This window comes from Xyrauchen texanus, chromosome 41 (assembly GCF_025860055.1).
Source record: "Xyrauchen texanus isolate HMW12.3.18 chromosome 41, RBS_HiC_50CHRs, whole genome shotgun sequence".
NCBI classification, from domain to species: Eukaryota; Metazoa; Chordata; class Actinopteri; order Cypriniformes; family Catostomidae; genus Xyrauchen; species Xyrauchen texanus.
The window spans coordinates 5481848-5507656 of NC_068316.1; the positions used below are offsets into that span (position 1 = coordinate 5481848).

The window sequence follows — 25809 nt, forward strand, 5'->3', positions numbered from 1 at the left end:
TCTCCCTGACAGTTGAGCATTTAGACTCGTAACTAATAAACAAAGTAAAGTTTGTCTTTGTCTTTCATCACAAGACTGCATGGTCTGCTGTCTACTTCTGACAGCAGCAGTAATTAGCCATCTTTGTTGGCATAACAAGTCTCATGTGTCCATTAGTTTTCTTCTGGCACCTCCTTTGTACTTTCGAACACAGCCCTGCTAAGTCATCTTAAGGAGAGAGAGAGGTCAGGACTTGAGTCTATAAATGTGCCATTCACTAATTTACTGAAGCTAATTAGCATTGTTGCCAATTAAAGAAAAAGTTCACCCAAAAAGATATATTCTGTCATCATTTACTCAACCTCATGTTAACCAAACCCCTATGACTTGCTTTTATCTGTAGAACACAAAGGGGATGTTAGGTAGAATGTTCAGTTTCAGTCACCATTCACTTCATTGTATGGAAAACTGAACGGTAACTGAGGCTGTAAGTCCCTAATAGGAATGCCAGATATTCTGGTTACAACGATACACTGGTAGAAATGTGAAATGTGTCTGAATTTTTGAGTATTGTTTCTATCGGGGTTATGCAAAATGCCCAAATGAATAGTAATCTAAACAAATCGTAATCAAATCAAATACCTATCCCTACTCCGGCATGCATAGCTCAGTGGGTATTAACGCTGACTACCACCCCTGGAGATCGCGAGTTCCAATTCAGGGTGTGCTGAGTGACTCCAGCCAGGTCTCCTAAGCAACCAAATTGGCCCGGTTGCTAGGGAGGGTAAAGTCATATGGGGTAACCTCCTCGTGGTCGCGATTAGTGGTTCTCGCTCTCAATGGGGTGCTTGGTAAGTTGTGTGTGGATCGTAGAGAGTAGCATGAGCCTCCACATGCTGTGAGTCTCCGCGGTGTCATGCACAGCGAGCCACGTGATAAGATGCATGGATTGAAGGTCTCAGAAGCGAAAGCAACTGAGACTTGTCCTCTACCACCCGGATTGAGGTGAGTAACTGCGCCACCACGAGGACCTAATAAGTAGTGGGATTTGGGCATTCCAAATTGGGAGAAAACCCAGTGTTTTTAATCAGTTGCATTTGTGCATTTATGCACAATGCATTTATATCTATGCATTTATAAGTGGCTTTGCTAACTGTGCTTGTTCTGCCGCAAACCCAGAGAGAGAGAGAAGTGACTGAACGAGTTACCTCAGGGTATTATTTATTATCAATCGTGCATTTATATCTGGTAAATCTATAATGGAAGGATAAATCAAAACAAATGCTTGTTGTAGGGTTTTCTTCAGGATTAAAGCAAAACGTATGTTTTTTTTAATAAGATTTTTAAAGTCGTGTTAAGCAAATTATTATTTATATATTTAATTATTTAGAAAATGTATCAGATTTAATAATTTTTTATCAATAAAGTTGTTTCATTGTAATATATATATATATATATATATATATATATATATATATATATATATATATATATATATATATATATAATTTTTTTCACTTAATGATAATAACTGGTGTGGATATGTAGGCCAGTGGCTCTCACTTGTGTATTAACTAATGAGGACTAAGGAGAGATCCACCCGATGTGCAGGACCAGGTTGCTTTTGGCAATGAGATGTCAGAGCAATATAATGTGAAAAGATGAAGCTGTATAAAACTTTAATCATCCATAACATCATGTCTGGACTTTCTGGAATGACCTTTGCGTTGCTTGCTCGGAGCCTGTTCAACAGAGCAACTGTGTCAAGAAAGCTGAGAAATACTTGATCAGGCCTAACAAAACTGTGAGTCAGTGTGACATTTGGATCTGGTCATTATTTCAGCGTGGATGTAAAGTTAGAGGCGATTTTCACAAATGTGTTTTTATCTCTTGTACAAATTCCTACAAAAACAAGAACACAGAAAAGAGTGTCAAGTATGTCAAACATGGTCATACTAAGGTACTTTTTTAAAGGAAAATTTCACCCAAAAATTTAAAAACATGTCTTTCTTTAGCAGAACTCAAATGAAGATTTAGAAGTTCTGCTAATCTTTAGATTTTTTTAGAAGAAGATGGAGCTCTGTCAGGTCCTTAGATAATCTAACGGTCCAAAGGTCACATTTAGGTAGCAAAAAAGTAATCCACACAACTCAAGCAATGAATGTCTTCTGAAGCAAATCTATAAGTTTGTGTAAAAAATAAATCAATAATTAAAAATTTATAATTATTAACTTTTAAAAAGCACTTCTTTTCAGCAGCGGACACGAAACATGACGTAAACGCATCGGCGAGTTCGCGCGATAATTCGGAAGTGGTGCTTATTTGCAACAGAAGAACGAATGTCACGTGAGAGTTCGGCCATTTCAAACCGCATCAGAGCCCTGGATGGAAGTGCCGATTTAAAGTTACAAATATTTTAATTATCGGCTTGTTTCTACCGATTAGCTTCAGAAGACGTTAGATCGACTGGAGTCGCATGGATTACTTTTATGCTGCTTAAATGTGACTTTTGGACCGTCAAAGTGCTGGCACCCATTTACTTGCATTATAAGGACCTGACAGAGCTCCATCTTCTTCTAAAAATCTTCATTTGTGTTCTGCTGAACAAAGACAGTCATACACATCTGGGATGGCATCAGAGTAAGCGAATAATGAGAGAATTTTCATTTTTGGGAGAACGATTCCTTTAATGCTTTTATACAAATGCTCTTGTTTTGAAATGCAGGGTAAAATAGGGCTGTTACTTGTATTGCTGTCAGTTTTTAAAACAGAAAACATTAGATTCTCCTTTTCATAGCAACTGTCTTTGTATATCCTTTTCTGTAGGCTGCACAGTGGGAAAAAGTATTGTGAATACATCTTATAGCAGAATAATTTGGCAGAAGGAATTGAAACTGAGTAGAATATGACTATATTATTTGAAAAATTTCATCAGTTGCATCCAGTTTGTACCATGACACAGCAATGTGATATTGCATTGCTTATAGGCTGTGGAAAAGCCCAGACCCCAAAGCAATGTTAAGTGTGTTTGTTTTCTCCGTGCCTGGGCTGTGAAATACACAGATAAAATGTGTTTTTTTTTTTGGGTTGCACCTCATGGGAACGTGTTCACTCACCTCTTTGAGAGAAACACAGTGAAAAAAATTGACCTTGATAGGGCATCAGCATCCCAGACAGCAGCAGAGCAAGTCAACTGTTTGACTTCTTTCTGTGTTTACGTATGTGTGTGTGTGTGTGTGTGTGTGTGTGTGTGTGTATGTGTGTGTGCGTGTGTGTGTGTGTGAGTATTATATTCATACCTAAATAAATAGCTGACACAAATGAAAATTCTGTCAAAATGTACTCACACTCATGGCATTTTAAGCCTGTTTGACTTTCTTTCTTCTGTGGAACACAATAGGTGAATTTTACATATAATAGAAGATAATGGCTGTCAAACTCCAAAAAGACAAAAAAGCATTATTAATGAATCGTAAAAGTGCTCTCATGGACTCGTGTACTATATTCCAAATCTTCTGAGGTAATACGATAGCGACTGTTTAAGGAAAAGACTGAAAATGAAGTTGTTAAAATACTGATAATTAAAATGAAGGCGGAAGCACAGAGGATAGAGCAAAACAAAATAGCGGTCACGAATAAGAAGACAACGAGGATTTTTAAAGAAAAATGTCGGAGGAAGAATCTGGTTGATGGAGAGTACGGGAGACTCATGTCTCAGGTGCTCATGCAGGAAATGTGAGGTAATGCCAACAGAGGCTCGATAAATCCACAAATGTACCATTTTAAGACTAATACAAATCAGTATAGCTAAAACAACTCACTTCCCACCGGAGCTTAAGCTACACCTACGTCATACACCGGAACTCGACTCTCTTGTAAACATGCGGGTGGCCGTTACCGGAAGCCAGTGATTATAGTTTAGAAAGTTATAAATATGGGTATTATTCTTACAAAAATGCATAGCTTTGCTTCAGAAGGTCTTTATTAACCACCTGGAGCCGTATGGATAACTTTTTTGATGGATGGATGAGCTTTTTTGGGCTTCAAAATCTAAGGTACCATTCACTCCCATTATAAAGCTTGGAAGAACCGGGATATTTTTTAATATCACTCTGATTGTGTTTGGCTGAAAGAAGAAAGTCATTTACACCTAGGATGGCTTTAGGGTGAGTAAATTATGGGATCAATTAAATTTTTAGTGAACCAACCCTTTAATAACGTGAAAAACACCTATTACAATCAGACTTAAACTACTTCAAATAATTCTCATTAAAACATCCTCCACGTGCAGCAATTACAGCTTTGCAGATCCTTGTTATTCTAGCTGTCAGTTTGTCCAGATTCTCAGGTGACCTTTCACCCCACACTTCCTGCAGCACTTGCACTAGATGTGACTGTCTTGGCGGACACTTCTCACACACCTTACAGTCTAACTGATCCCACAAAAGCTCAATGGGGTTCAGATCCATAACACTCTTTTCCAATTATCTGTTGTCCAATGTCTGTGTTTCTTTGCCCACTCAAACCTTTTCTTTTTGTTTTTCTGTTTCAAAAGTGGCTTTTTCTTTGCAATTCTTCCCATAAGTCCTGCACCCCTGAGTCTTCTCTTTACTGTTACATGAAACTGGTGTTGAGCGGGTAGAATTCAATGAAGCTGTCAGCGGAGGACATGTGAGGCGTCTATTTCTCAAACTAGAGACTCTAATGTACTTATCCTCTTGTTTAGTTGCACATCTGGTCTTCCACATCTCTTTCTGTCCTTGTTAGAGCCAGTTGTCATTTGTCTTTGAAGACTGTAGTTACACCTTTGTATGAAATCTTCAATATCAAGCATAGTTTAGCTTTCATTCCTCAAAACAATGATTGAAAGCTGTGTCTTTTTTTGACATTTTTGACATTTTGACATTTGAACAGCTCAGTCCACTGCTGTTCACTCTGCTGACTCATGAATGTGCAGAAATGCACAGCTCGAACCACATCATTAAGTTCGCCGATGACACGACCGTGGTGGGTCTCACCAGCAAGAACGACGAGTCAGCATACAGAGAGGAGGTGCAGCGGCTAATGGACTGGTGTAGAGCCAACAACCTGTCTCTTAATGTGGACAAAACAAAAGAGATGGTTGTTGACTTTATGAGAGCACAGAGTGAACACACTCCGCTGAACATCGAAGGCACGTCTGTGGAGATCGTCAAGAGCACCAAATTCCTTGATGTTCACCTGGCGGAGAACCTCACCTGGTCCCTCAACGCCAGCTCTATTACCAAGAAAGCCCAGCAGCGTCTCTACTTTCTTCGAAGGCTGAGGAAAGCACATCTCCCACCCCCCATCCTCACTACATTCTATAGAGGGTCTATTGAGAGCATCCTGAGCAGCTGCATCACTGCCTGGTTTGGGACTTGCACCGTTTCGGACCGCAAAGCCCTGCAGAGGATAGTGAGGACAGCTGAGAAGATCATCAGGGTCTCTCTTCCCTCCATCAAAGACATTTACAAAAAACACTGCATCCACAAAGCAACCAGCATTGTGGACGACCCCACACACCCCTCACACAAACTCTTCACCCTCCTGCCATCTGGCAAGAGGTACCAAAGCATTCGGGCCCTCACGGCCAGACTGTGTAACAGAGACTGGTTTGACACACTCACACGTGTCCTGAGTTGCACTTTAATTATTGTCACTTTATACCTGGCTGCTACCTCAATAACTGCTATGTGCATAGAACACTATCTCATAGTATGTTATGTTTACATTTGCCATTTTTAGAAACTGTCATCTTTTGCTCTACTGTGTACTGGTCGGCGCTGCACTGTCTCTCACTGTGCCTATTGTCCTGTTCATTGTTAGTCATTTATTGTACTGTCCCGTACTTTTTGCACACATTTGCACGTGCACTTTATATAAGTATGTTATTTAGTCTGTGTAGTCTCATGTGGTTCTGGGTTTGTCCTATGTTGTTTTATGTAGCACCATGGTCCTGGAGGAACATTGTCTCGTTTCACTGTGTACTGTACTAACTGTATATGGCTGAACGACAATAAAAACCACTTGACTTGACTTGACATTTTTACCTAATATTGACCTTAAGACACGCCTGTCTATTGCATACTGTAGCAACTTAAAAACAAACACAGACAATGTTAAGCTTCATTTAAAGAACCAAATAGCTTTGAACTGTGATATATTTTGAACACTTGATATAATGGCAAGTAATGTTCTAGTTCCAAATGAGCAATTTAGCATGATTACTCAAGGATAAGGGTTTGGAGTGATGCTGCTGTCTAGATTTGATCAAAAATGACTTTTTTCAAATAGTGTTGGTGCTGTTTTTTACATCAGTGATGTCCTGACTATACTTTGTGAGGACATTAATGTATTAATTAATTTAATGTAATCAGTTGAATGCCACTTTGGTGAAAAAACTAATTAATTTTTAGTAAGTTTAAAAGCCCCCTGTATATTTAAGAGCATGTGATGAGAGAATTTCTTTCATATGTTAGCAAATGGACATTATAACTGAAATATGCCCATATGAATCGGAAACTAATTGAATCAAGAGCTTGTTCAAATTCAGTTGAGAAGTCTGTATCAATACCCAGCCCTACCCATAATCTTCATCTCCACTGAGCTGTTAACTGGATCATTGAATCAGTGAGTCGAACCGAATCAGTCCGGTTCATGGTCGAATCTTCCTGAATGATTTTGTGGATCAGTAGATTCTGTGAAAACATTCGACCCAAAGGGGCAATTCCATAATGAATCGGACATTGCTACAAATTTTTCAGAATGTGGTAATGACAGCTAGTCCTTTCAGTGACGAATGACTTACATTTCGGTCTGTTCCTAATGCAAAGCTTTTGCATGCCTTCAGAACACTTGAATATATCACTACTCGTGCAGACTACTTTTATGGGGATTTATTTAGTTTTTTTGTCATTTTGGAGCTTTACAGCCCAGTCTCCATCCACTTCCATTATTTGGGAAAGAGATTCTTCACATAACATGCAGGTTTAGAACAATTCATTTCATTTTTGTGTGAAACCTCCCTTTAATACATAAAATCTCATCAGTGCTGGGTGCCAACAGTTTCTATTATATATATAGTCCAGTTGTATTTACCACATATTGAGCCATGGTTTTTGCCTGTACTTTTCAGTAATTTCATCTGTATTAGTATTTTTAAAGGAACACTTGGCTGCTCTTTATAAAAGTATTTTTTTGCTACGTTTACTAGAGTTTGTGCCAAGATCTTGCAGAAATAAATAGCCTTTGTGGCGACCCAATGCTCTGGCCAATATGATGGTGATAACTACACTTGTTCATTTCCCAGTCCTCTGTGACCAATGGAGTCAACAATAAAGTGTTTTACAGCAATAACAGGACTTACCATTGTGTTGTTTTATCAAAGGAAAGGTTACAAATGTCACCCAGAGAAAAGCTTAGATGGTTAGTTTGCCGTTCACTAATGCGTGTGGAAACACATGGACGTGTATTTTGCCTACAATTACTCTTAATAGACATGCTCCAGTCGCACTGATGACACACTTCTACATGAACCAATATCGGATGAGTCAGCCGTGCATAATGCAATTTTAATGATGACAAATAATGGTTTTATTTTAGACATTTCAGAGGTGAAATTGTGGGGTTGTGAAATTAAATGTGTAAAGTAGAGAGCTAGGCAAAGAGAAAAGCTCACCGAATAGACATGGAGCCTTCGTGGGTGGATTAGCCTCAGGTTGGGAGATCACATTGCATTATGTTACGCTGAAATAAACCCCCACGAACTCCAAGACTGAGTTACTATGTGCTGGGTTGAGGCATAAGGTAATTTGCAAAACATACCGCTTGTTACTTACTTAGGATCATATCCAGATCTACCTAAAAATAATGTGTGCCATTTTTTCAATGCTAAGATACTTTCTGCTATCCTAGCCTAATGTCCAGAGGGAGCTCTAAGCCAGTAATAGGTTCTTTCCCAAACATAACACATTTGAGCATTATTTATCACTATATCCACAACATATATGTAATATTACAATGCTCTGTTTGTTTGGAGTGACCCGTTTAGACCCGCCTCACCAACGTTACTCAACCAATGGCGTGAGTTGGGGGCAGATTATCTTACTGTATGCAATTCCGTTTGGTAGCAATATAATGGCGCAGAAATGACATACTTCAGCTTTAAATTGTTAAATGCTTATTATGGCTGTCAATCGATTAAAAGTTTTAATTGAATTTATTACAAGGTGTGCCGATCAATTAATCGCAATTAATCACATATATAAATATTTGCTGAGAAAGCCCCACAAATCACAATAATTCAATATATAATGATGAAATAATTATAAATAGTTATATTTAACTAATTACAATAAATTATAAACAAATAATATTCCGAAAATTAAAATGCATTACTGTGGCAGAGGAGTTGATAAGACAATACAAAAAGTGGTTTAGAATCTAATGTATTGTTTATTTGCATATTATTTAACAAAAGCCAATCGTTGGCCAACAGTTCACAGAAATCCATTTTGCAACTGAATTTGTCAATAAGTCCAAAATGTATTATAGCGGCTTGTCTATGGATGCATCAATGTACACCTGCATCAGATGATGCTTTCGGAGCATCTCACTTTGGTTGCATCGCATCATAAACATGCCATTTTTAGGTCGCTTTGCCAAGGTAGCCATAGTTTAATACTTAGAAAAACATGTCTTGTGATCCCTAAGTTCGGATTTGCGCTCCATCAAGCTGTGTTTTGAATACAAGTGCACGTCCTTTTGTTGTGCTGTTTGTTAAAGGGACAGCTCTAATGCTTATACATGTTTATAAAAGTTTGAATATTTGATTTAAGTTTGGACACGTTTTTGTCATTTTGCACATTATCATCAACTAAAATGTGTTATTTTCATGGACTAAAATGAAATGCCATTTTAGTAAAACTGACTAAAATAAATGAATATGACATAACAAAATATTGAAATATTTAAAGGTAATTTTCGTCAAAAGTCTAAAACTAGGACAGTTTAAATATAACACTGCAACCAGACAGATGTAGCAACATTTGTCCAACAATTGCCATTAGTTTGGGCATTTGTTTGTTCGACCAATGGCAGACAGGGGGAGTGTTTGGGACGCCTGTTTAAAAACATGATTGCAATTTCGCTTGATGATGCTAGTGCTGCAAAAAATAAATAAATTATATATACATATATACTCTATATATATGTAATTCTGCAGTAAAAATATCTTAACTTGTTTAAACCAGGATAAATTCTGAACTTGTTCTGAATTTATACTTTTAACAAGAAAAAAATATTTGCTAATGGGTTAAGAATTATTATATATTTTTTTATATATTTTTTTCTTTGGAATAACATGCACCAATTAATTGTTCACAGTAATATGAGAAACACATGAATGCCTCCAGATGTAATTTGCTATTCATACAGATCATGCTCTAAAACTAGCAAACTGTTTAGGAGCTGAATTGTTTAGAAGCAATCATTATGCACTAATATTATGAGTCTTAGGGCTAGTTGTGTTGTTTGGCATTTTAATTCGAATGTATTGACCACATGCTTTGAGTCTTCAAAATTGCATCTCTCTGGGACTGAGGTAGAGAATTACTGTATGCTCGCAATGGAAGTAGATATAAATCCCTTTAAATTGTTTTGCACTCAAAGTTAGTTATTTATTTTTTTAAATCCTGAAGAAAAGTTAAAACCATTAGTGGACAATTTGACAAAGATGGAGCCTTTCTCTAGGCAGCAAGAATACATTAACTGTTGTTAAATCTTTCAGAATTTGTAAATTTTCAGTTTATCTCACAGAGCAAGATGCAACCCAACAATATTCAAAGTTTGTGTGATGTGCATGCAAAAAGGAATTGTTCACACAACAAATACAAATTCAGTCATTATTTACTCACTCTCATGTCATTCCTAACCTGTATGCTGTTATTTTCTCCATAAAAAAAAAAAAGAAATGGGAAGAATCTTCAAGAAGCTCTTTTCAATACAATGACAGTTAATAGTTATCACATCTGTCAAGTTCCAAAAAGGACAGAAACACTAAAAAAGCATCGTAAAAGTAGTCCATACGACCAAGGGTGTAGCAGCTGTGGGGGGCTTGGGGGACATGTACCCCGCACTCTTTAAAAAGGTGAATTTTGCTCGCCACACTTTTCCAAACTAAACCCAATCCGAGTCCAAATGGTGGATTTGTATACAGTATTCTTTGTGTTTTGTTATTTTGGGCTGATTGTTTATTATATTATAAGTCTATTATTGTTGTCTTTACATAAAAGTCATGCTCAGTATCTTACAAACTGTAGGGAAATGATAGATTTGCTTTGTTCTTATAATGCTTAAAACTTCTACTTAAGTCTCTTTGTAGGTCTGTAGACATACACATTTTAAAGGATACATTTTTTTGATCATTGATTCAGTGACTAATTCTAGCATCACCAGAAATGGTCACTGAATCATTAAATGGATCTGAATGAATTTTGGTGAACGTAGTCAAAACACCAGAGCCACTCGGATACATTTAAATCCCACAATGCACATGCACAATTATTGTAATTGATTAAATAGTTTATTCAGGACCAGCTTGTCACAGCTGTCTTTTATTGTTTTGTTTGAAACAAATGCATGTGCTCCACAAGATGCCCTTTATTTTTGCTGCTTTTATTTTACTACAAATATTAAAAGTAAATAATACCTATATATTAATATAATACTTATATCATACTTCTATATTTAAAAAATATATCGATCAGCCACAACATTAAAACCACCTGCCTAATATTGTGTATGTCCCCCTTGTGCCGCCAAAACAGATCTGACCCGTCAAGGCATGGACTGCACAAGACCTCTGAAGGGGTCCTGTGGTATCTCACACCAAGACATTAGCAGCAGATCCTTCAAGTCCTGTAAGTTGCGAGGTGGAGCCTCAATGGATCGGAATTGTTGGTCCAGCACTTTCTATAGATGCTCAATTGGATTAAGTTCTGGGGAATTTGGAGGCCAAGTCAACACCTTGAACTCTTTTTCATGTTTCTCAAACCATTTCTGAACAATTTGTGCAGTGTGGCAGTGTGCATTATCCTGCTGAAAGAGATCATTGTCATCAGGGATTGCCATTGCCATGAAGGGAGTGTGTGATCTGCAACAATCTTTAAAGGTAGGTGATACTTTAGGTAGTCTTCTTCCTATAGTGCATCCTGCTGCCATCTCTTCCCCAGGTAAATGACGCACATGCACCCGGCCGTCCAAATTATCTAAAAGAAAATGTGATTCATCAGACTACCTTCTTCCATTGCTCCATGGTAGAGTTCTGACACTCACGTGCCTATTGTACCCACTTTCAGTGCACTCTGACCGGTCTGCGGCTACAGAGTGCCCATGCAAGCTGGGATGCACTGTGTGTTCTGACACCTTTCTATCATGGCCAGCATTACGTGTTTCAACAATCTGTGCTACAGTAGCTCTTCTGTGGGATCGGACCAGGTGGGCAAGCCTTAGCTCCTCGTGTGCATCAATGAGTCTTGGGCACCAATGACCCTGCCGCCAGTTCACTGGTTGTCCTTCCTTGGACCACTTTTGGTAGGTACTAACCAATGCTTACTGGGAACACCCCACAAGTCCTGCTGTTTTTGGATATGCTCTGACCCAGTCATCTAGCCATCGCAATTTGGCCCTTGTACAATCACTCAGATTCTTACGCTTGCCCATTTTTCCTTCTTGCAACACATGAAATTCAAGAACTGACTGTTCACTTGCTGCCTAATATATCCCACCCCTTGACAGGTGCCATTGTAACGAGATAATAAATGATCTGTGTATACTGTAATATATTAATACTGCACTGTAAGTGTTGGGTTTGTGTGGGCCACCTACTGACAGATGTGTCCCCCCACTTTTAAAACGACTGCTACACCCCTGCATATGACACTATATTTCAAGTCTTCTGATGCCATTATTTAAGTTGTTATTCACTCAGTTGTAGCTCTGAAATCTCATTTGAGACCACATGTAGTGATATGGACTACTTTTATGGTGCTCTGAGGGTGTTATTTGTTGGAGCTTGAATGACATGGTCACTATCAACTTTATTTGAATGAAAGGAGCTGTATGAATATTCTTTAACCCTCTATAGTACGGTGTTGCCTCCAGGCAACATAGTTTATTTTAGGTTTTTTTATAAAAACATAATAAAATGTAATTGGTCAATGCTCTCTAAGGGGAGGGGAACTCAAATACTAACCAATGAAAATGCAAAAGAGTGTTCATATGATCCACGGGGGTCCATTTTGTTCCCTCTTTCAGCACACAGCACATGTCACATTGCTCCATATTTTCTCCACTGAAAAGGGCATTTTTCACTAATTTCTGTCCAGATAATCAGCTACAAAAAATCTGAGTCACCTTCATTGGTAAGTAAAGAAGTATTTTCAAAAAACTTTACATTATGTATTATCAAATATATCATAGGAAATTACATAAAACTGCATGTTGCCTCGAGGCAACATTGTACCATAATGGAATCACATAAGGCCATACCAGGCATACTAGGTTTAAATTGAAGTATATTTTATTTGTATGGAAAAGAGTTTGAATTATCTAAATGTATTTGCATTTTTGCATGATTTTGAAATGCATTTATAAGAAAAGTAATTAACATACTATATATGCACAATTATGATTGTGCAGCAGATGAATCCGCACGTTTTCTATGGCACATCGAAAAGGTATAAAGCACTGGTAGCACTGCCAGTTGATGAGAGTGAGGATGAGGTGACATGTAGTGATGAGGAAGATGAGGTCATAGTGACAGTTCGTCAGAGAGAGAGTGAGAGCGAGAGTGAGGATGGAGATGAGGATGAGGATAAAGACGGAACTACCATAATGGTAGAAAATCAACAGGAAGAAGTTCAGAGTGAGAATGAGGAACCTGGTGATGGTGAAAATGGAGGTACAGTAGGAGGCTTGATTAGAGTAGGATGATTGGTAAATTTGGTAAAAAACATAAACATAAACAATTTGCATGTCATTTTTTTTATTTTATTTTTTTTTATTATTATTTTTTACAGAGGCTTGCCAGCAGCAATACACACGAGCTAAGAATTTAGAGTGGAGAAAATGTAGAATAATCCTTCCAGTACCACAATGGAGAGGCAGATTTCCAAAGGCAACATATGTGAAACATCCTGCTGAATACTTTAGAGGCCTCCTCACTAGCAGCTGTATTGACAGTATAGTAGAACAAACCAACCTTTATGCCATACAGCGTGATCCTAGCAAACCACTCAAAGTCACAGCTGAGGAGATTGAGCAATTCATTGGCATTTGTTTCTTTATGTCAATCTTTGGACTTCCAGGATGCCGAATGTACTGGCAGTCAGCAACAAGGATCGACTGTGTTGCAAACACCATGGCCTTGCATCGCTGGGAGGCGATCAAACGCAATCTACACTTTGCTGACAACTTAAAGCAAGCTCCTATTGGAGAACCAACTTATGACAAGCTGTATAAGGTGCGCCCACTGCTGACATCCCTCTTGGAGCAGTTCCAAGCAATCCCAATTGATGAAAATCTTTGTGTGGATGAACAAATTGTCCCATTCAAGGGAAAACACCTCATGAAACAGTACAATCCCAAGAAGCCAAAACGCTGGGGATATAAAGTTTTTGTTCTTGCTGATAGTGGTGGCATGGTCTACAACTTTGAGGCGTACACTGGGTGTATCTCTCCTTGCAATGGGCAGCCTGACATAGGCGCTAGTGGTAACATAGTGCTTACCCTTTCAAGCATCATTCCAGACAACAGCTCCCACAAGTTGTACTTCTACAACTGGTTCTCCAGTGTTGACCTGCAGATGCTGTTGGAAAAGAGGAAGATCCACTGCATTGGCACAGTTAGAACCAATCGTCTGGCTGGATGCTGTCTCCCAACAGATCAAGACATGAAAAGGAAAGGAAGGGGGCCTTTGAGGAAAAGGAGACCATTTATAATGGGGTTACTCTTAGGGCTGTGAAGTGGCATGATAATCGAGCAGTCACTCTCCTCTCCACCTTTGCCTCAGCAAATCCAGCAACCACTGTAACAAGATGGGACAAAAAAAGGAAGACAACAGTCCAGGTGAAATGCCCAAGCATTGTCACCAATTACAACAAAAGGATGGGAGGGATTGATCTACTAGACTCCTTCATTGCCCTCTACAGAACAAAGATTCGATCCAAAAAGTGGTATCACCGAGTGGTCTTTCACATGTTTGATCTTGCCGTTGTTGAGGCCTGGCTCCTCTACCGAGAGACAGCAGAGACTGTGGCATCCCCCCAAATGATGTGAGCAGCCTTGCAAAATTCAAAGCTGAAGTTGCAGGGTGTCTCTGTATGGAGAGGTAGGCCTTGAAGAGAAGAGGGAGACCATCACAGCACATTGAGGAAGAACAGCCTGAGAAGCATCCAAAAACCCCTGTAGAACCACGACCATCAACACTGGTTCGCTTTGATCAGACCGCTCATTGGCCTGTTTGGGTTGAAAGAAAGGGGAGATGCAAATACCCAGGTTGTTCAGGCATTGTAAAAGTGCAGTGCACAAAATGTGTTACCTACCTGTGTTTTTCTGTTGAGAGGAATTGCTTCCTCAACTTTCACAAGCAGTGAAGTGCAATTGGTGAGGAAGGAGATTTTGTGCGTATGTGCTTGTGTACATGCAGGTCCTTGTGTGTGTGTGTACAATGTTGCCTTGAGGAAACAAACTTTTAATTAATAAATTAATAAAAAAATAATGATAATGTTTATTGATATTGTTATAGTGTCCAATGTTAAGCAGGAAAAACATAACAAATAATTTTTTCCTCACTGATATCATATTGCGTACCATAGAGGGTTAAAAAAATCTACTTTTGTGTACTTTTGTATACTCACCCTCATGTCGTTCCAAACCTGTACGCTGTTCTGTGTCTGCACAAAAGTTTGTAAAATAGTAAAATTTGAAACAATTATCTCTAAAAAATCTGCAGCACCATGGAGCATAACTCACATAGTTTTCAATTAAATTCGACCCAAATCATTATCAAAGGACAAAGATAATTTACTCTAGCCATCAGTGGATGAAATATTGTGTATTTGAATCTTTCATAGAGCTTACACAATATATTTTCAGCTATGTCTTTTTGTGGTTTGACAGCTTGAATGAAACCTCTTCAAAGATACATACAGAGAAATTGCATAATAATTTCTAATCGTTCAGTTTGTGCAGTTTAACTAGTTTTTTCCACTAACCTGCGAACTCATCGATGTCACAATCATTTTTGAAGACGTACAAAAACCTTTGTAACTTTTGTGTGTTTGCATCCTGTGCAAGGAGCTCTAAAATACCCGTTCTATGTTGTGATACCTGTGCCTTGTGGTCTCCCAACGCTATTACACCGGACATTCAACAGGAGCCCTACTGAGTGACTTGGAAAGCATGCAATTTAAATGTTGGCTAATGTTAATATATCGATGCCTCAAAAATATCTATAACATAACGTGCCAATCCATAATCGATTTATCTATTTTTTTATGACATGCCCCTTAAAAATTCTGCCCTCTACATAGCTCTTAAATCCTATCCCATATAAAAATGTATATCAGGAATGCTCACAGACTTTTAAGATGACATATATTTGATGAATATAAATCATAAAAGTAATGTCTCTCTTTGGCGTAGGCCTAGGGCTGGGCTGGGAAGAGAAATCGGCCTTGGATTTTACATAGCAACTGTCCCAAAAGTTGAGCGGGGGGTGTTCGTTGTCCTTTTCTGCATATCGTGGCACCATTTTGTGGTCCGTTCTGCAAAACGTGGTGGCTCATTTTAGCTTATCGCGGCCTATTCGGCCCGTTTTGCGGCCCACCCACCGGCCCGCTCGGTTCTCCCGATGGCCAGTCCGCCACTGATCGACCCCAAAGTGCGTCAGGAAAATACCCGGTATGCCAGTTTACCAGTCCAGCCCTGCGTAGGCCCTGTCTGACGGTCCGAAGAAGTTGTACTTGGAACCATCATATCCTGCCAGCGATAGGAGGCAGGGGCGAGGAGCCTACCCCTGTGCAGGATGGGACTCAACTGGTGGTGGTGGGGTGGTGGAGGTTGCCATGTTAACACACTGAAACAGCAATGTGATAGATTGTGTGCAGACTTATAAAGCAATGGCTTACATGTGATTGGCTAGGAATTACCCGCTAATGGTTCATTGATGTATGATGAGGTGCTAGTCTTCCCGCTAGAACTACGCTGTGCTTACATTGGCCATTTTGTGACTGGCTACAAATATGCACAAAAACAAATGATATTTGAGAGCGACAGCTGCTAATTGTTTGAATATTTTATGATACTTCTGAAGTGTGATAATTGTTCATAATTGTTTTTTTCATGGAATAATGTCATACAGGTTTTAAACAACATGAAGGTGAGTAAATGTTGAGAAAGGTCATTCTGAGATGAGCTATGCCTTGAAGATAATTGCAAAATGTTATTTGCTCTCATGTATCCACATTAGACCAAAGGTAAAAATGGTAATACTTAACAATAAATCAATATTTGTTAACATTAGTGAACTACATTAGATAACATGAACTAAAAGTGGACAAAACAGCATTTTTACAGCATTTATTAATCTCGGTTAATGTTAATTTCAAAATACAAATCTATTTTTAAAATGAAAAGTTATGTACTTTACCATTATGCAATATGAACTGACATGAATAAACAGTGAATAATTGTATTTTCTTAAATTAACGTTAACCAAGATAAATAAATGCTGTAAAATATATATAGTTCATTATTAGTTCATGATACCTAATGCATTAACTGTTAACAAATACAACCTTATTGTAAAGTGCTACTGTTATAAGGCTGTATTTCTTGTACAAATAAGACAGGAACACTGAGTTTTAATATGAACATCAAAATCTAGAAACCCTCTTAATGCTGTCATTTCTCAGAAATGTTTCCCAGGAGGTTCGAAGAATTGTTCAGAGATGCTTAACAGATGGGGGTGCCTGTATTAAAATAATGTTCCAAAAGAAAAAACACCATACTGCTCTTGCTTGTTAGGATGCAAATCACATATCATTTTCACAGAGTAGCAATTGGAGTGACTTAGTGTGAAACTGTGTGCAATCCAGCTGAATACCAGTCATGAAAGTGAGAGAATGCAAAACACATAAACAACATATAGTAAATGATGAGGCGGAATGAAGAACAACCAACTATCTCTATTTTTTGCTCAGAACCAACTGCAATTTAATGAGCCCTGAAATGTATACAAATGACCTTGGTATTGATTTTGTAGCTGTGTATAGCAGTTTTCTGTTTAAATACATCAGTACTGACCTTTATATATGATAATTGTGTTATGATAAAGCAAATGTTTTAAGGTGAATCTCACAAAACCCAGGCAAAAGTTTTGTACTATTACAAATGTTTGCATTGTGGCAGTATTTTTAATGATGAGGGCCCTACTGTAATGCAAATAAATAAATAAAATAAAAAAAAATTAAATTAAAAATAAAATCTAATTCTCACTAATGTAATGAAAAATAAATTATATCGTAAGCATTATGCAGTTAATAGTTAAGCATTTACATGTCATGGGCAATTTATGCTAATTTTAATTTTAAGAGTATGTATTACAATAATGAAAATCAACACTTAATGATAATGAAAATTTGGCACTAGATGTTATGAAAATAATGTCACAGTGAAAAAACTTAATGGTTCAAAATAAGCTTCATTTTCTGGTTACACTTTACAGAAAGATTCTAACAATAAACATGTTTTTTACACCATTAATTAATCTTGGCTTGGATGGGCCCCCGAGAAACAAAATAATCATCAAAATATTAACAACTACAGTCTTGACCAACACAAATTAGGTATCGTTTGAAAGCTTAGAAGCTCTTCTTTCCAATGCATGCAGGCATTATGACCAAAACTGAACAAGTGCTTTGAAATTTGCAGATAAATCAGAAGTGTTCTGTTTTGATCATTTAAATAAATTACAAATTATTGCAATCAGTAAAAACACCAAACTCATCAAATAGCCATGTGTCATATGTTTTTGGAAAGCTCTTCAAGAGTAGAATACAACCAGCCTATTTGTTTTACTCACAGATAAAAATACACACACAGGTAATCAGGTCCGTAGATCGTGAGATTATCCACATGAAGCACAATATTACATATGGCAACCAGGAGATGGCGCCAAGTAAATGAATGATGCAGACTCATTGAGTCAAAAGGCAATAATTCTGTTATATCTCATTTCTAAAATAATGTAATTGTTGTGTTTGCATGTGTAATTAGTGTTTTTATGTACAATAATTGTTTTATTTGTTTGGAGAGGCTTTTGGACACATAGAGAAGTTTGTGGACACTGTAACTTTTGATTGCTTTGTCGTTTGTCGATCATCACAAACATTTTCTCAGATACAGTTGACATGATTGTTGAAACAAAAGCAGTTTTTCGGAGGCACCTTATTTACACCCAGAGATATATAATAAGTGCTGTAAAAGTATTGCTCATTGTTAGTTCATGTTAATAATGCAGATGACTAATGTTAACAAATACAATCTTATTGTATAGTGTTACCCATTTTACTTATGCAAAATACAATCTCTTATTTGATTTCTGTTGTTATGCTGGGTGAAATATGACCCAATATGAAATGTTTTTGTATGATTCACCCTTTAGGCAGGTGTTATGGTTTTATCGAGGTGCTTTATCAAGAAGTTCAGACACTAGTTTTTTGGTTTGTTTCTGACATGTTATGTTTGTTAGGTTTTACAGCCAATGAAGTCCCTCTATTATTGCCTTGGGTGACTATGAGAGCAAATTCAACCTTCATACAGTCAATAAAACATAATAGAATACTGTTAAAATGTTCAACATCCCAAAAGACTATTGAGCGGCTTTCTGCATTTATTTCTCTGCCAGGTCTTTGATAGATGACAATGAACATTGTATCCCATCAAAAGAAATACAGATTTAATAAGCCAAACTTGCTGTCTTCTCTCGCTCTCTATTAAGGAAACAATAGATGGCACCCAATAAAGACCTGTGGACCTCAGATAGAGATGTTTATTAGGGAAAACACTGGTTCTCGCCGTAGCTATGAATTATTCATAAAGAGGCTGTTTGAAGGCCTCATGTTTTCTGCCAGGACTTGCTTAGCTGGAATCAATCCGTGGTGGAAATTCGGAACAATCTGCGAGGCATGTTCCAGATCAGGGGTTTCGAGGGGGCTGTAGCTCATTTTGACAGATGGTACTCAAGTGGCACTCAACGTCCCTGCTTTTGAGACGCACATTCTCTCAGTCATGAGCTTCATATTGCTGTTTTCCCTTAAGTGCACTCCACAGGCGGACAAGGTTTGTCACATTCGTCAATTTTTTATAGATAATGGGAAATCTGAAATTTAAGGGCTCGCAATATATCTCAGTAATTATGGTATCGTGCCACTAACGGAGGGAAGTTCTAACATTTTACCATTCAAGTGCTCTCAGAGCAAGAACACAGTGATAAAATTGGGGAAAGTATTTTTTTGAGGCTGACCTTGTGTTCGGAATACCCACAATATGTGGTGAAAACAACCAGATGAAGACGTAATACCTACAGATTTTCTCTCCAGACTCCTTTTAGATGGCACAATTGCCACGTTTAACCATTTAATGCCAGATGTCCAGTGTACAGATCTTTAAAAGCTATTTTGAACCATTCAGGATGTGGTTAAATTTAAAACATCAAGGGACGGGTGATTATTTTTGACTCTTAAACCCATTTTACTGTTGTTGAAGTCTAGCATCCAGTTTATGGTTGATTGGATTGGGTTTTTGAACATTTCGAACTAACGTAGCTTCAACACTTCCAGCGTTGATAGGGTTAGGGGTGAGGTTAGGTTAGGGTTAGGGTGACACATCAGTCGATTCCAGATATACGTTGATATTCATAATTCTATATGATTATACTCATCCTAATTTATACATGAATGAGCCAAAACATTATGACCAATCAAAGGTGAAGTGAATAACATTGATCATCCCTTAACCACGCCACATGTCCAGATCTGGGTAGATTAGATGGTAAGTGAACAATCAGTTCTCATAGTCAATGTGTTGAATGCAGGAGAAATGGGCAGGAGTAAAGATCTGAGCGACTTTGATAAAGGCCAAATTGTTATGGCCAGATGACTGGGTCAGAGCATCTCTGAAATGGTAAGCCTTGTGGGGTGCTCCCGGTAAGCAGTGGTAAGTATCTTCAGACAGTGGTCTGAGGAGGGACAAACCACAAACTGACGACAGGGTGTTGGGTGTCCAAGACACATTGATGCGCGAGGGCAACGAAAGCTAACCCATCTGTTCCGAACTGACAGATGGTCTAATGTGGCACGAGTTACTGAACATTTTAATGATGGTTATGGGAGGAATGTGTCAACACACTGTGCATCACACCTTGCTGCGTATGGGGCTGCTTTGACGCAGACTGGTCAGAATGCCCATGATGATCCCTGTCCACCATCGAAAGCGCCTACAGTGGGCACATTAGCATCATAACTAGACCTTGCAGCAGTGGAAGAAGGTCACCTGGTCTGATGAGTCCCATTTTCTATTACATAATGTGGACGGCCATGGACGTGTGCGCAGTTTACCTGGGGAAGCGATGGCACCAGGGGAAGTGTCACTGTGGGAAGACGACAATCCAGTGGAGGGAGTGTGATGCTCTGGGCAGTGCTCTGCTGGCAAACCCTGAGTCTGCTCATTCATGTGCACATCAGTCATGTGCCACCTACCTAAACATCGTTGCAGACCAGGTACACCCCTTCATGGCAATGGTATTCCCTGATGGCAGTGGCCTCTTGGTTTGAGGAACATGATGAAGAGTTCATGGTGTTGCCCTGGCCTCCAAATTCCCCAGATCTAAATCCAATTGAGCATCTGTGGGATGTGCTGGACCAACAAGCCCGGTCCATGGCGGCTCCACCTCGCAACTTACAGGACTGCTGCTAATGTCTTGGTGCAAGATACCACAGGACATCTTCAGGGGTCTTGTAGAGTCCATGCCTCGGTGGGTCGGTGCTGTTTTGGTAGCATGCGAAGGACCAACAGCATATTAGGCAGGTGGTCATAATGTTTTGGCTCACCCATGGACGTCATTGCTTTTTTTTTCATTCACAACAACATAAATTAATAATGGCTGACAAAATTGATGCACCAATTTATTGGAATATTTAGCTATTCTTGCAACTGACAGAGGTGTAACTCTCTTAAAACACATCATTTTGCCAAAAAAAAGAAAAAAAAATTAAATTATTATTATATTTTTGGAAGTAAAAAGGAAGATTAGGATTTATTTTCATCATCCATGCATTAGAATGATATGTTATATATATAATATGTTATAAAAGATGTTATAATAATACATATAGTATATAAAGTCTGATGATATCTTTGCAAGGGACCCCCTTCCTAAAATATTAAAGGGCAGCTTTATATTTTCCTGTATAAAGCACCATTTATAAAAGTAAATAAATTAAAATATTAAACATGTTTGCAAAATGTAACGCTACGAAAGCCCCCCCAAAAATGTATTAAAACATTATCAGATTTTTTTTTTTTACATTTTTCTATTACAGTAAAGGTACACATTTAAATTATACTGTATTATTATTTGTAGTCTTTAGAAAGCATAATAAAACAGCAATTATAATTTTATATTTTTTTACACAATTTTCTCTGAAATTGTCTTTGAACACCCTGTATACATCTTGGTAGTATTTGTTGAAGTTCATTTAATTTATGTTCATTTAAATAATAAAAAAAAATGGTATCACAGTAAAAATGCTGTAATAAAATGTCCAGACACATTATGCTAATGAATTGCGGGGTGAAGTGTGTTTTTCTTTTTTCTTTTTGTCATGAAACTAAAATGTCACAATGCAAAAAATCTTGGCAGTCTTAAAAACAGGCCTAATTTTCTTTCAGCAAAATGTTATTTCTTATTTTTCCTTTAAATTTTGGGATACAAGGTGGCATGTTTCTTGAGATTCCCCCTGCTAGTCCACACATTTGCATGTTTATTTGTGTCTTGATTAAGACTTTCAGTGTTTAGAAGTCCAATAGCAAAGGAATTCAATCATCATAATGATTCAATCATTATGATGAACTTCAGAGACTTTTTCAATGTGGTTTATTATTGACAAGTTTTTGACACCTTCATAAACAAAAATATAATTATAGAAGAATATTACTTGACATACAATACTGACATCAGCCCTTTTGCAGACATAGGGGAATGTTTGCAACCGAGACTGTTATTGCACAATAAAGAGTTCTAGTAGACTATGTACCACAATCCAGAATTTTCAGTACATGTTCAGAGACCTCCCAAAAACAGGCTGATATATTGTTTGACAATAACGCTCTCTGAATTACTTGGGCCTCTGGGCAACTTGAAATGACACATTTGCATTTGTGTTCGGAAGCACTTATTGGTTTTCATTTGTGAACATCCACAGCAAAGAGTTTTAGGATAAGTATTTCACGAAAATATCTGTACACTTGTCCACTCGGTTTGCAGATCCAGATGCTGATGACGTTTGTCATAACAGATTTGCTGTGAACGGTTTTGATTAGATTTCAGCGCACATCTTAAGTGCGCTTTCATGCAAGACAAGGCAGAGTATTTCCTCAGCTTTCACAAACTAACAGATACACCCTTATTAATTTCAAATTCATACATATTTATTTGTTATGACTTTATTTTATCTTTTTACTTTGCCATATGTGTCACTTTCATTGCAAGCAGCATTTTTCATTGAAGTGTCAATGATGTCTCACATTCGCAAATGTAATTTGTCACAATGAAATGATGATTAAAGCAGTTTTCTTCTTATTTCCATCTCTAAGTGCTGTTTCCCTGACCTTAGCACATGGATTTCAAGACATCACATGAAGAGGTAAATATGTCTTGCAAGTTTTTATTCCGATGTTGGGATACTCGCTTTGGTATTTCAGATCAACCTGATAATCTACTGTGTCCTCAAAATACTTGTAACAGATCTGTTTTTGTGATATTTGTTGAAGGAAACTCTACCCAAACAAATGTTAGCTGAATCCATTGAGAGAGGCCAGAAAACATTAATCAAATAAAGGGATCTGTAGACATTTCACTGGGGTACAAAGATATTAGGTCTAAAATGATTGCTTTAAATCCACTGTCTAGAGACTAAGAGTTATTTAACCAAAAACAGATTTAGAGCTTTTTTAATATCCTGATGATAATAACGACTTATTATGAGGATTATAATGAATCATAATCAGTCACAGAAAGTGAAATGACACGTGCCGTAAATAGAAAACTAGAACGAGTCAAGCTGTCATACTTTGACGATCTACATTAGTAATGAACCGATACATTAACCTGGTTGGCATTTCCCGATAACAATGGATCTTAACACTTAACTCTATATGCAAAGTTACAAGCATATTTTCCTTTTTAACATGTGTTTCCCAAAACTGCATTTAACACAAACATGCAACAATGCACGTTAAGTGCTACTTAAGCCCCTTAACCTCTGTTGGACCCACCGGCGGGTCCAAAGGGGGGCGCTATATTGTGAAAAATGTTTACACTTGTAACGTTAAAGTTTCTGTGTAAATAAGTCAGGCATATGAGGTATCATATGAAAGCTTAGAATCTGAATGTTTTAGAGATAATCACTTCTGCATTTATGTTACTTAAAATAATAAAATAAGGCCGGAAAACTTTTACATTTAAAAATCCACTGTATAAAGATAGAGATGCGCTAAAATATCACCAATTCAAGTAACATTAAATGTTTCCCAAAGTGGGAGTTTGACAAATTTAAAAAATTAGTCCCTACATAGGTTGCATATTCATTGCAATGGGCATTAAATCTCTTAATCTCTCATCCTTCACAGTATTAATCAGCTGGTAGATAGTGGCTATCCGCTTTGCTACAGCAAGCCAAGTTCATGATTTGCATCAGGGCATCAATACCAGCATCAAGCGTCGCTTTGAACTCCACATGAAAAGCGATTGCAGACAAAAACGTCTCATTCTGCATTTTGGTGATCGTTAAGACTTGGCGTACTTCTGTGGTAATTACAATGTGCATTGCATAGGCTGAAAAATAATTGATTTCTATAAAAAGTCCAATGTGGGCTTGTTTTGTACATCAAATAGTATTAAGAGGTCAATCTGACTTTCTGAGTTGAATGTAAGTTTGAAAGCAGTGATTTTCAAAACTTGAGCCGACACTGAATGCTCCAGCAGCCTAATTTACACTTAGAAAACTCCTGATGTTGCTATAATAATGCAATAAGCACTTACCAATTAGCTTGAAGTGAAAATTAGTCCTCCTTTCCTGTTTAAGAAATTAAGCAATCACACGGTCATGCAGAAGATCTCGTGTTTTTAAATCCATAAGAATCTCTTTCTCAGTGGTGATGTGGCAGTGCCAGCCTACTCATCGGCATGATCTCATGCTCTTCGCCTTCAAATTACGCACATCACTTAAAGTGTGATTGCTTCACTCAAGGCCAGCTAGAAGACCTCGACCTCTTCGGGCATGTGATTTGTGAAACAGTTGTCACACTTTGCTTGTAAGCATCAAGGAATACATTCTGACTGGATAAATTTGTAGATTAATTAAAAGTGGAAAGCATTTAAAAACACAGAGCAAAAATGTGATTGAGAATGAAAGGATGAAAAATATTTGTTTATTTGGCATGTTAGGCCAGAAGAGAAGGCTTTGCTGGCCCTGAGAATTCGCCACTGATATATGTGTATTACTTTGAAAAGCAAGTTTGAAAACTTGAAATCAATGATTAAGTTGTGAACACTCATTAGTATTTAAGGTGCAAGAAAAATATTTGTATACTTTTATTGGATGGTTACATCACTTGACATTTTTAGGTCATTAAATTAAATGTTTTCTTTGTTTTGTTTTTAAATGTTTTAAATTAGTTTTTCTAAAATGTATGAAACCAACATGAACACAGAGATTACATTTCTACGCACTTGATGCATGTTTTTAAAACTAGATCTTTAAAAGATTTCTCATTTTTTAAATCTTGGACAACCTTATTTATCAACGACCCACTAAATGTAATTATGCCGCACCAGAAAATTTTGTTTAAATGAAGTGCTATTTAAAAACTGTTAAGTAAAGTGCTGCCATTTATGTTCACCCTAACTGTTTCGCTTGAAAGGATTGCTGCAGGGCAGTAAAATTCCTTAATCAAATTTGAATCTGGTAAGGTAGTACAAGGCCTTTTACAATTTTTCTAATACAGACCTTGGTGGTAAACGCAGAATACATATAAATCTGATTCTCCATTTGTAAACATCTGACATTCAGTCTATTTAGTTAAATTACATTCAAGAGCATCTGGACTACAGTAGGTTATCCATTTATCAAAGACATTTTGTCACTCATTTAAGAAGCTTCACCAGTCATTATGACATTCTGTGGATGTTAGATGATTAATCCACCATCAAATAACTGATGGAGCCACTTTAAGTGGCAAAACATCTATAAATGGACAGCCAAATCCAGATTGTCTACAATTAAAATTGTACCTGAAATTCTACAATGACCTGACTGAATGGGAGCTTTCAGTAATATCTTTGCCAGGCAAAACCTGACACTGCAATTTGCATAGTAAACATCAGCCCTGAAACAATGCCTGACTATTTATCATGCAATCAATTTCATGGCTTGTTAACTTTGTGTTGTCAACTGAGCATTACAG

General features: G+C 37.6%; 1 protein-coding gene across 4 annotated transcripts in view; it reads left to right on the forward strand.

The window, feature by feature from the left end:
• Nucleotides 1-25809, forward strand: part of sntg1 (syntrophin, gamma 1) — an 84933-nt gene that overhangs the window by 33950 nt on the left and 25174 nt on the right. For 3 of the 4 annotated variants that reach the window (XM_052113910.1, XM_052113908.1, XM_052113907.1), the window contains one exon: nt 22939-22988. In XM_052113910.1, coding sequence (XP_051969870.1) covers nt 22962-22988 — 27 coding nt within the window. In that variant the 5' untranslated portion in view covers nt 22939-22961. The remainder of the gene's footprint in view (nt 1-22938; nt 22989-25809) is intronic. The other variant, XM_052113909.1, reaches the window with a different exon arrangement.